The 12,597-nt window shown below is 37.8% G+C and overlaps 1 protein-coding gene across 29 annotated transcripts in view; it reads right to left on the reverse strand.

The window, feature by feature from the left end:
* The window catches only part of LOC126248677 (twitchin), a 523,948-nt gene that overhangs the window by 336,975 nt on the left and 174,376 nt on the right, over positions 1 to 12,597 (reverse strand). For 21 of the 29 annotated variants that reach the window (XM_049949938.1, XM_049949935.1, XM_049949939.1 and 18 more), the window contains 2 exons: positions 5,218 to 5,301; positions 846 to 929 (listed from right to left, as the gene is read on the reverse strand). The exons of 2 other annotated variants lie outside the window; for them this stretch is intronic. In XM_049949938.1, the coding sequence (XP_049805895.1) occupies positions 846 to 929; positions 5,218 to 5,301 (168 nt within the window). The remainder of the gene's footprint in view (positions 1 to 845; positions 930 to 5,217; positions 5,302 to 12,597) is intronic. 6 more of the 29 variants (XM_049949932.1, XM_049949929.1, XM_049949926.1 and 3 more) reach the window with 2 other exon arrangements.

Genomic DNA, 12,597 nt, shown 5'->3' on the forward strand with positions numbered 1-12,597 from the left:
TTTTTTGCAAGTCTGACAATAAATTATAGACTAAGAATTCAGCAAATACAGGGATTTCTGTGCTGTTGTTATGACAGTGTTTATGATAGTTCAGAAGTTTACTCCACTTTCCACAAAAACTGGTGCTGCTGAAGCCTCAATGGAAACCAGCATCATGAATGCAAGAGATACTTGATCAGGCTACAAAACAGGCCAATTGGCTTTCAGGGATGTAATATTTTCTTTGATACAAAAAATGTTTAAACTTTTGTAAACTCTGTTCAAGCATAACTTTCTGCCTCAACTCTGCGGTGCAAGTTTCCCTGAAGGGTGGTTTAAACTTCTAAGTGGCTACTTAAATGGCTGCAACAACAGCATAGAAATCCCCATATTCAATGTATTTTTATTTTGTTGTTTTCAGTGAACCCTACAAAAGAGTCATATTACTTAACTTAATGTGGTACAAAAAGTACCATAGTGAGATAAAAAAAAGTTGATAGTATTATCTTTATGACTAGTGACACAGCAAAATTTCATTGATTTTCTTTCATAAACCTCTGGTGACTATTCATCTATGCAAAAAGAGGTTATAAATATTGTCAATAATTTGAAAGTTGTTTAAAGTGAAAAAGATATCACTTCTCTCTGTAAACCATTTGTTAAAGAAATTCTGCATATCATTCCTTACCAGCTATTTAGTTTTCATGACCAAAATCCTTTCACATTATATATTGTTTGTGTAATGATTAAGCAGTGTGAACAGTGACAGAAATAGTGGAAGAATTTAGTCTTTCTTCTGCAGTATTACTGTTAGAAAGTTACCCAGAAGTTGTACCGTTGTAAGTGTGAATACTGTTTACAATTACCTTCTCTGGCTCCACTTTCTTAATGGGCTCAACCTTCTTTTCCACTGGCTTCTCCTCCTTTTTCTCAACTTTTTCTTCCACCTTCTATAGAGAATAATGTGTTACAGAGTTAAGCGACAAGCTGTGGTGATCATTATCGTAATACTTATTTCTGAAATGTTTCAAATCCACAAGATTCTATGGAACAAAACATGTTTTAAATCTAATCTAATTAGCAGAAGTAGTTTTCGGGCAGTTAACAATGATATTCTCCTACTATGCCGTTACCAAACAGAATGGAACAAATATCAATGGAATGTTTTAATACTGTTTCTGAATAGCTGGTTTCATTCAGATAACATACTCTGGAAATATATACTCTAGGTGTGAATTGGTTAAATACATGGCAATAAGCCAAATAATGTTCCTTCCCCAAAGAATATCTATAGCAGTTTAAAAAATAATGTAGTTACTGCATAGATGATAATGATTGTCACTGATAACTAGCAATGCCAATTACTTCTGTGACACAGAAGAAAAATTTTGAGAAGCAGTAGTAGGCAAAGGATTGTGTAATCTTCCACATAGTCATTTTCTGCAAGAGTTTTTGTATCTACCAAGACACTGAAGTAACTACAGTTTTTAAGACATGTTGTGTAAGTTGTCAATGTCGATGTTTGCAGTCTATTTTGTTCTTCTCATTATTAAATGCTGTCAATAACAAATTCTTGAATTTATATTTACTACATATCATATTAAAGAAACAGTAAAATTTTCATTTAGTAAAATCTCATACACTGGTGTTCAAAACTTAAGGATGAGAGTAGACTTCAAAAGTTACTGCCAAGTAACATAGCTCAATAAAATTTGGACAATACATAAACAGACCTGCCATTATAGTACATAAGGTAACCGAAAGGAACACACAATGAGACAAACAGAAATGGGACTTTTATTCAAAGACAATAATAACAATGAAGTCACCACAATTCATGATGGTACCCTGGACATTACAAAAGGTGGTTCTCAGTAAGGCATGTAATCACCATGGACAGCAATGTACACTCTACAGTGTGCTCCCACATTGGCCACAATGTTGGTAAGGAGTTCTTGTGGTACTTGGTTTCATTCCTACACCAGTGAGGTTGACAACTGCTGGATGATCCTTGATACATGTGGACATGTTATAATATGTCTTCCCAACGCACCCCACATGTGTTCAGTAGGATTTAAATCAGTGGAACTGTGTCATAATAATGCGCACATGCATTGTCATCGATAAAAATGAGGTTAGACATGCATGGGGAAGGAGTACAGTGTCATAACAATGCTGATATGTGAGTGTACCATGTTCAAAGAACAGGAGGTCAGTATGAGCATGCAACATTATGTCACACCACACCTAACACATGGACCACCAAAACAATCATGTTTGACAACATTCCTGGGTGCATTACGTGTTCCCACCTCTTGCCATATGAGGGTAGGTCCAGCATTGTCGAACATAATCATTTTGGTTGTGCAGTTATTATGGGAGTGGAAGCATAATGTTGTATGGCTATACTGACCTCCAGGTACCTGAACATGGTACACTCACTGGTCAACATTATTGTGAGTCTGTACTACTTCATCATGTTTATCTTTTCAGGGACGCATTCGGTCCTGACTTCATTTTTATTGATGACAATGCATAACAGCATTGAACAGTACATGTGGAGGAGCTCTTGGTAGAAGAGGATATTTGATGAACAGACCTGACCTGCCCATTCCCCCAATTTAAATCCATTTGAGGACATGTGGGATATATTGGTGACACACATTGTGACACATCTACATGCAGCAATGACCACCCAGCAGTAGTCAAACTTGCTGGTGGAGGAATGGAATCCCCTCCCACAAGAACTCCTAATCAACATTGGGGCCAGCATGGGAGCATGCTGCAAAGCATGTACCCATGGTGATCACACACCCTGTTAAGATCCATGTCCTGCCATCTGTAATGTCTAGGGGAACACCATGAATCACAGTGATTTCAGTGTTATTATTGCCTCTGAATGAAAGTGTCTTTTCTCTTTGCCTAATTACAAGTGTCATTTCTCTTTACCTAATTACACATTTCTTGCAGTTACCGTCTGTACTAAACTGTAGCAGTTCTTTCTCTGAACTGTCCAGCTTTCAGTGAACTATCTAACTTGATACTGACACAACATGCAAAAATTACTTTCATCCTTAAGCTTTGCACACCAGTGTATAATGAGAAAGTCAAAACACATATCTGTGTTTCATAATAAATTCCAAACAGCTTTCATGAAGGTGACACAGCTTTGTACCCTGTAAATGATTATAGAAATTCCTGGCTATTATACCGGGTGATCAAAAAGTCAGTATAAATTTGAAAACTGAAAAAAAAAAATGCAGAATAATGTAGATAGAGAGGTACAAATTGACACACACATGCTTGTAATGACATGGGGTTTTATTAGAACCAAAACAATACAAAGTTCAAAAAATGCCAGACAGATGGCGCTTCATTTGATCAGAATAGCAATAATTAGCATAACAAAGTAAGACAAAGCAAAGATGATGTTCTTTACAGTAAATGCTCAATATTTCCACCATCATTCTTCAACAATAGCTGTAGTCGAGGAATAATGTTGTGAACAGCACTCTAAAGCACGTCCGGCGTTATGGTGAGGCATTGGCGTCAGATGTTGTCTTTCAGCATCCCTAGAGATGTTGGTCGATCGCGATACACTTGCGACTTCAGGTAACCCCAAAGTTAATAATCACACGGACTGAGGTCTGGGGACCTGGGAGGCCAAGCATGACGAAAGTGGCGGCTGAGCACACGATCATCACCAAACGACGCGCGTAAAAGATCTTTCACACGTCTAGCTTTTTTTGTTTTAATAAAATCCCATGTCATTCCAAGCATGTGAGTCAATTTTTACCTCTCTATCTACTCTATCTACATTATTCTGTGGTTTATTAAGTTTTCAAATTTATACTGACGTTTTGATCACCCGGTATTTTACAAAATTTATTTCTGCTACACTCTGAAAGTAGCTGTAATCAGTTGCTATATTACTATTTTAAATGAACCTATGTAGGACCTATTATCAGAATACATTCTATTGTTGTGCAGTGCTTTGTGTTTAGACAGTTCAGAATATGATGATATGTGAATAGAATCTTCAGTGATATGGCAAAAAAGAAACACTGGGACGTGGGCATCAAATATTGTTTCTTTTCATATTAAAACACACACACATACACACATTTTTGCATTTGATGTCCATGTGCCAATGCTCTACCATGTCACTGAAGATTGTATTCACACTTCGTGTGTGTGTGTGTGTGTGTGTGTGTGTGTGTGTGTGTGTGTGTACAAATGACAAGCAATGTGTAAGTTGACACAAAAGGATGAAATACATATTTTCTAGCAAAGTAATTACAGGTCAGGCACATACCTATGTCATTAAAAAGTACATTCGCACATTGTTAACAGAAGTATTGTTCAAGGAATTACTACATGCAAAAAGACAACTTTTTCTGCTTATTGTTCAGTGCAAATACAGTATGTATATTGTCAAGACACCTACTTTCTAGTATAGTATGAACTGCAGTTAAAACAAAAATCATGTATATTAATACCATCACGCTAACAGCAAACTTACCAAACAATTTTAGTATATGCACTCAGGCTTTAGTATTTTGTTAAGAAATACCTGTATGGTTAGTTCCTACGCTTAGCATTTCACAATAGAATATCAATGTGTTAGTATGCTACACAGATATAATATAAATTGCTTAAGAGGCACTTCTCAATGTAATAGTTTTTCTACCGGCACTCATCAATCACCTATGAAGTGGCTAAGTGTGGCTATGAAACGAAGTTGATTTTTTCCCATTTTATCTACAGAAAATGTGAAAATACTGATAGCAGTTTTCATCAGTGCCTGAGAGAACATTGTCACAATTGCATATTAAACATTTTTATCTGCTTGGTCTTAGATCTTTAGGCTCATTATCAAATTCATAAGCCCGAAAAGGCATGAACACAAAATGAAACTGATCTATCCTTTCTCTGCTAAATCATATGGTACAAAAATGGCCTACCATAAAAATATGTTACAGAAGATCCCAAACAGACACTATGTTAGTCATATGGTACCATAAAACAGAAAAATGTGAAGTGAGTGTGGAAGCCAGTTACCTTTTGGATTATTTTTAAAAATAGATTTATTGGTAGCGAAGAGAGAAAGAGCAACTTGAAGAATTATAATTTATTTTGTGTGTAAAACATTACACTCTAGAAGTTAAATGTTCCTGCAAAACAGTGCAGTTTTTCATGGAAATCAAGTGAATGGAAGGAGATAAGTTTTACATTTACCTTTACAGTTTCCACTTTCTTAGGCTCAGGCTTCTTTTGTGTTGGTTTCTCTTCCTCTTTTTTCTCAACTTTTTTCTCCTCTTTCTAAAGACAATAATGAATTTGAATTACAGTGCAGAAAGTGGGTAACACTGTTGCAGTAATGATACTGTGCAATAATTTTGGTTTCAAGGATAAGCAGAGTTGTTAAAGGAGAATCCCTCATACCCAACAAAAACGTTACCTAGGTAATACATTTATTATGTCGAATGGGCATCACTGTTAAAATAATCTCACTGCAGAAACAGGTAACGAAATTCTGTTTACAGCAACTTTCATTAATTTGTTGCAATATTAAATACGATAGGAGCCTGAAAATTTACCAAAGTGTTACAGTGACTTATATAAAATGCATCATGACAGAACAGCATTCCATTACACCAGAAGGATTATTTAGTATCCAAATGGCATAAGTTCTAAGACATTAGCATGCATGATACTGCCACGCTCTGTTGTTGAAATCTGTCTCACTAAAATATACTTATATTCATGGGAGGTGATTGTTTATCTTTGTAATCTTGATAAGTTTGAAAAGATAAGGTGATATAAAAATACCACAGCCTGTGACAAAGAGTGATGTGCTGAATTGAAATGTCGTGTGATGAGGGCCTCCCGTTTGAGGTTGCCAGGAGTATAATTCCAGTTTCGCCATTTGGTGCCTTATAATTTTATCATTATCATTTCAAAATAATACTACCGGCAAACGTTTTCATTAGTTTTTATCATTTGTCATTACAATCATTCTGTTATTATCAGTATTCAATTTATATTACACATAGTATACATATTGATAACTTTTGCAAATATAATCAATACACATGTGACTTTTTCCTATTAAAATCACCAATATTCACTTCTTTAAGGGTACCAGAATCTTCCTGACTAGTTTAGGTTAATGATATGGAACTGCAAATTCAGTTACGATCCCAATATGATTAAAAACCACAATGTAACAGAATATCCTACAACGGGAGCTGCCAGAATATAGTCCTCGTATATGAAATTTGAGGGTCTGCCGGGGGGGCCTTATCCCAGATGTAGATGTGGAGGCGGCCTTGCCTGTGGCTACCAAGTGTGCAGAGTGCAGTCATCTGCATGTTGTGACTCAGGTCGACACCAATGACGCCTGTCACACGGGTTCTGAGGCAATCCTCAGTTCATACAGGCAGCTGGTGGAGGTGGTGGAGACTGCTGGCTTCAGGCATCACATCCAAGCTGAGCTTGCAATTTGCTGAATCATTCCCAGAGTTGATCATGGTCCTTTGGTTTGGAGCTGAATGGAGGGTCTCAACCACAAGCTTCGTTGACTCTGTGACAGTCTTGGCTGAAGATTTCTAGGCCTTTGATAGGTCAGGGGTGCACTATCCAAAGGAAGCAGCTACTCAGGTAGCAGATTACTTCTGTAGTGCACATGAGGGTTTTTAGGCTAAACAGTCATTTGATGTGCTCTGATGAACACTTGCCAGTTGATATGCAGCAAGGTAACTCAAATGGCATTCAGAACAAATACATTTCAACTGTCACAATTTTATTAGTAAACTGCCGAAGTACTCATAATAAAGTACCCAATTTACTCACCTCCAGGAAAGTTCTCCACTCAAATTATTCTTGGGACTGAAAACTGACTGAAACCTAATGTGGAAAGCTCTGAGATATTTAGAGAGTGATTGGAATGCATATTGGAGAGACAGGTTAGAGGCCATAGGATGGGGACTGTTCATTGCAGTTGAAAAAAATATTGTCTCTATTGAAGACGAAGTTGAGTGTGACAGCAAAGTTATATGGTTACATATAACAGCTGTAGGTGAAACCACACTAATTGTTGGATGTTTTTACTAGCCACCCAATTGCTGAGTTTAGACTAGAATGTCTATGGATTCATTGTAGTGAATACTGAGAGACAGTCATGCAAAACACTTTTCAACACGTTTTTTGAAAATTGTCTTGAGCAGCTAGCTCGGCAGCTGACATGCAATGTAAATATCTTACTGCTTGTAGCTACAAATAGGCCAGACCTTGTCGACAATGTCAGTATAGAAATGGGGAAATGGGGATTAGCAGTCATGATGTCTTCATAGCAATTACGATTACGAAAATTAATAAATCAGTTAAGAAGGCTAGGAGAGTGTTTCTGCTAGATAGAGCAAATACACAGTTATTAATATCTCACTTAGACAATAAATTGGGATCACTAGTTCCAGTAAGATGGAGGTAGAGGAATTATGGGCAAAGTTTAAGTAGATTGCAAATCATGGTCTGGAGAGTTACGTGTTTAGTAAGTGGATAAAGGATGGAAAAGACCCACCATGGTTTAATAATGAAATTCAATGGATGCTGTGGAGGCTGTTGCGCTCTTAGTTCAAAAGGAAATGCATAAATGGCAAGTGAAGGTTAATAGAGATTTGTGTGACTCTGAAAAGAGCTAAGCAAGAAGCATACAACAAATACCATCACAACTTGGCATAAGATCTGGCAAAGAACCCAAGAATATTCTGGTCATTCGTAAAATCGATAAGCAGATCTAAGGCTTATATTCAGTCCCTTGTCAGCCAATCTGGTGTGGCAGTTGAACACAGCAAAAAAAAGTGGAAGTTTTGAATTTCATGTTCAAGAAATGGTTCGCACAGGAGAATTATACTAGCACAAACATATCATCATTTGACCATAGGACAGACTCTTGTATGGATGACACAGTAAAAAGCATACCTGGTGTAGAGAAACAACTGAAAAATTTGAAAGCAAATAAATCAACAGCTCCAGATGGAATCCTAGTTCGATTTTACAAAGACTACTCTATGGCATTAGTCCCTTACTTAACTTGCATTTATCATGAATCTCTCACCCAGCACAAGGTTCCAAGTGACTCAAAAAAAGTGCAGGTGACCCCAGTATATAAGAATGGTAAAAGAATGGCCCTAATAAATTACAGACCAATATCCCTAACTTCTGTTTGCTGCAGAATCTTTGAACATCTTCTCAGTTCGAATATAATAAACTTTCTGGAGGTTAATAAATTTATGTGCATGAATCAGCATGGTTTAAGAAAGCATCACTTGTGCAAAACTCAGCTTGCCGTTTTCTCATGATATACTGAGAACTATGGATGAGGGGCAACAGGTAGATTCCATATTTCTAGATTTCTGGAAAGCATTTGACATGGTGCCCCATTGAAAGCTGTTAATGAAGAAAGGAGCATATGGAATAAGTTCACAGATATGTGAGGGGTTCGAAGACTTCTTAAATAATAGAACCCAGTAAGTTGTCCTAGACGGCAAGTGTTCATCAGAGACAAGGGTATCGTCAGGAGTGCACCAGGGTAGTGTGATAGGACCACTGTCGTTCTCTATATACATAAATGATTTGGCTGACAGAATGGGCAGCAATCAGTGGTTGTTTGCTGATAATGCCATGGTTTATGATAAGGTGTCAAAGTTGAGTGACTGTAGGAAGATACAAGATGACTTAGACAAAATTTCCAGTTGGTGTGATAATGGCAGCTACCCCTAAATGTGGAAAAATGTAAGTTAATGCAGATGAGTAGGAAGATAAAACCTGTAATGTTCAGATACGGTATTACTTGTGTCCCACTTGACACAGTCAAATCATTTAAATATCTGGGCATAACGATGCAAAGCCATATGAGGTGGAACGAGAATGTGAGAGCTGTGGTAGAGGAAGCGAATGGACAGCTTTGGGTTATTGGGAGAATTTTAGGAAAGAGTGGTTCACCTGTAAAGGAGACTGCATTTAGGATGCTGATGTGACCTATCCTTGAGTGTAGTTTTCATGCTCAGTAACAAACAAAAATATTTACAGAAATAGTACATTTTAAAATGTCTTACTTATGAGTACTGCTTGAGTGTTTGGGATTGGTACCAGGTCAGACTGAAAGAAGACATTGAAGCATTTAAGAGGTGGGCTGCTAGATTTGTTACCAGTAGGTTCAAACAACATGTAAATGTTATGGAGATGCTTTGGGACCTCAAATGGGAATCTCTTGAGGGAAGGCAACTTTCTGTTCCAGAAACAATATTGAGAAAATTTAGAGAATCAGCATTTGAAGCTGAGAGCCAAATGATTCTATTGTTGCCAACACACAATTGTGCATAAGGACCACAAAGATAATATACCAGAAATTAGGCCTCATATGGAGGCATATAGAGTCATTTTTCCCTTGCTCTCTTTGCGAGCGGAACATGAAAGGAAATGACAAGTAGTGGTACACAGTATGCGCTGCCACACACAATATGGTGGCTTGTGGAGTATACAGGTTGTTACAAAAAGGTACGGCCAAACTTTCAGGAAGCATTCCTCACACACAAAGAAAGAAAATATGTTATGTGAACATGTGTCCGGAAACGCTTACTTTCCATGTTAGAGCTCATTTTATTACTTCTCTTCAAATCACATTAATCATGGAATGGAAACACACAGCAACAGAACGTACCAGCGTGACTTCAAACACTTTGTTACAGGAAATGTTCGAAATGTCTTCCGTTAGCGAGGATGCATGCATCCATCCTCTGTCGCATGGAATCCCTGAGGCATTGATGCAGCCCTGGAGAATGGCATATTGTCTCACAGCCGTCCACAATACGAGCACGAAGAGTCTCTACATTTGGTACCAGGTTTGCGTAGACAAGAGCTTTCAAATGCCCCCATAAATGAAAGTCAAGAGGGTTGAGGTCAGGAGAGCATGGAGGCCATGGAATTGGTCCGCCTCTACCAATCCATCGGTCACCGAATCTGTTGTTGAGAAGCGTACGAACACTTCGACTGAAATGTGCAAGAGCTCCATCGTGCATGAACCACATGTTGTGTCATACTTGTAAAGGCACATATTCTAGCAGCACAGGTAGAGTATCCCGTATGAAATCATGATAACGTGCTCCATTGAGCGTAGGTGGAAGAACATGGGGCCCAATCAAGACAACACCAACAAAGCCTGCCCAAACGTTCACAGAAAATCTGTGTTGATGACATGATTGCACAATTGCATGCGGATTCTCGTCAGCCCACACATGTTTATTGTGAAAATTTACAATTTGATCACGTTGGAATGAAGCCTCATCCGTAAAGAGAACATTTGCACTGAAATGAGGATTGACACATTGTTGGATGAACCATTCGCAGAAGTGTACCTGTGGAGGCCAATCAGCTGCTGATAGTGCCTGCACACGCTGTACATGGTGCGGAAACAACTGGTTCTCCTGTAGCACTCTCCATACAGTGACGTGGTCAACGTTACCTTGTACAGCAGCAACGTCTCTGACGCTGACATTAGGGTTATCGTCAACTGCACGAAGAATTGCCTCGTCCATTGCAGGTGTCCTCGTCATTCTAGGTCTTCCCCAGTCGCGAGTCATAGGCTGGAATGTACCGTGCTCCCTAAGACGCCAATCAATTGCTTCGAACATTTCCTGTCGGGACACCTTCATTCTGGAAATCTGTCTCGATACAAACGTACCGCGCCACAGCTATTGCCCCGTGCTAATCCATGCATCAAATGGGCATCTACCAACCCCGCATTTGTAAACATTGCACTGACTGCAAAACCACATTCGTGATGCTACGTACTGATGCGCTTGATGCTAGTACTGTAGAGCAATGAGTCGCATGTCAACACAAGCACCAAAGTCAACATTACCTTCCTTCAATTGGGCCAACTGGCAGTGAATCGAGGAAGTACAGTACATACTGACGAAACTAAAATGAGCTCTAACATGGAAATTAAGCGTTTCCGGACACATGTCCACATAACATCTTTTCTTTATTTGTGTGTGAGGAATGTTTCCTGAAAGTTTCGCCGTACCTTTTTGTAACACCCTGTATATGTAGATGTAGATGTGGAACTCCTGTGGGTTCATAACGACAGACAGTGTATCTAATTCCAGGTCCAGGACCACTTCATCTGGACTGTTTGTCTGCATGAGGTTCATTCCAATACATTTCCTTATGGTCTTCAGTCCAAAGTCCTGTTTGAGGCAATTATGCATACAGGTTTGTTCATATCTGCATACGTACTACAATCTACATCCACTTCAATCTGTTCACTATTGTCAAGCCGAGGTCTCCCTCTATAGCTCCCCCCCTCTCCCCCTCTCTGCCTTACATACCAAACTAATCATTGACTTTTTTCTGTAACACCACATTTCAAAAGCTTCTATTCTTTTCTTGTCCACACAAACTTTCTTTCAGAAATATGATGCTAAAGAAGTAAATTTGATTTCTGTATGTTTTAATTACTAAAAAGTGAAATATAATATTTTGTATTCAAGACGAGTGCAAACGAGAACAGCAAGCATTCAATTGTTGTGCAGAGATCATCACATTTTTGTGTTATCTACACATCCTTCTGCCACATTTTCAATTATTGAACTTCATGCTGCTCCTCAGAATAAAGGAAACTGGAAAAGAGGAAGAGTCTTTAACAGAAAATTTACTTTGTTTCTTGTCTTCTTCTATATAACACTGACATATTGCCAAAAGGTTTATCCTTATTGTTTACGTAATAAAATTTCCTGTCAGAGTCTTCTTCTTTATCAAAAACAGCCTGTTATTTAGCTCTCTGCATTCATGCTTCACTTCACAAGACAGAAAATCATCACCACAGACTCACTGTCACTGTGTTAAATGCACCTGAATAGTCAAGGGCTTTGAGTGACATCTTACAGTACTGGAATTAAGCATAACCCATGTGATGAAAACACGAGTGAGTTATTTTAAAGTGTTTTTTAACTTATTAATTTTGACCTTAAAATTAGTCAAATAATACCACTCCTATTTCAATAAGTGGTAACAGTATAGCAATATTTTTCTGCATCATTGTTATACAATGAATAAAGGCTCGATCTGGAAGAAAAGATTAGTCAACTTGGATGTTGAGCTGTCAAGTAGCAAAAGTATGATATAATGTGTTACAAAGGAATTGGGCACAGATTTTTGACTGAACACTTCTTTTATCTTGTATAGTACACAGTCACATTCAAAACATATGTGAACTCGCATCTTAAAATTGTAAGACATTAAATTTCCGAATTGAAATATCATGATAGAAACTAGTTACAGTGTTATGGAATTAAAAAGTCTGTTATTCAAACAAATCACTGCAGAGAGAGTCTTCCATAAAATATTTATCTTGAAAGAAGCAATGAAAAATGTTTCCAGGCAATCTGTAGAGTTAGTTTTTTGTTATCAGCGGAATATGATGTAAAAGAAAATGAGGAAGTAAAATGCTTATAAATATGAAAAATATTAATGAGGAATGTTTGCAGCATGAATAAAACCAATAATTGATAACAAGAAGTGATAGAAACAGTCAGAAGAATTTTAATGTATGAT

The sequence above is a fragment of the Schistocerca nitens genome, chromosome 3, assembly GCF_023898315.1.
Source record: "Schistocerca nitens isolate TAMUIC-IGC-003100 chromosome 3, iqSchNite1.1, whole genome shotgun sequence".
NCBI lineage: Eukaryota > Metazoa > Arthropoda > Insecta > Orthoptera > Acrididae > Schistocerca > Schistocerca nitens.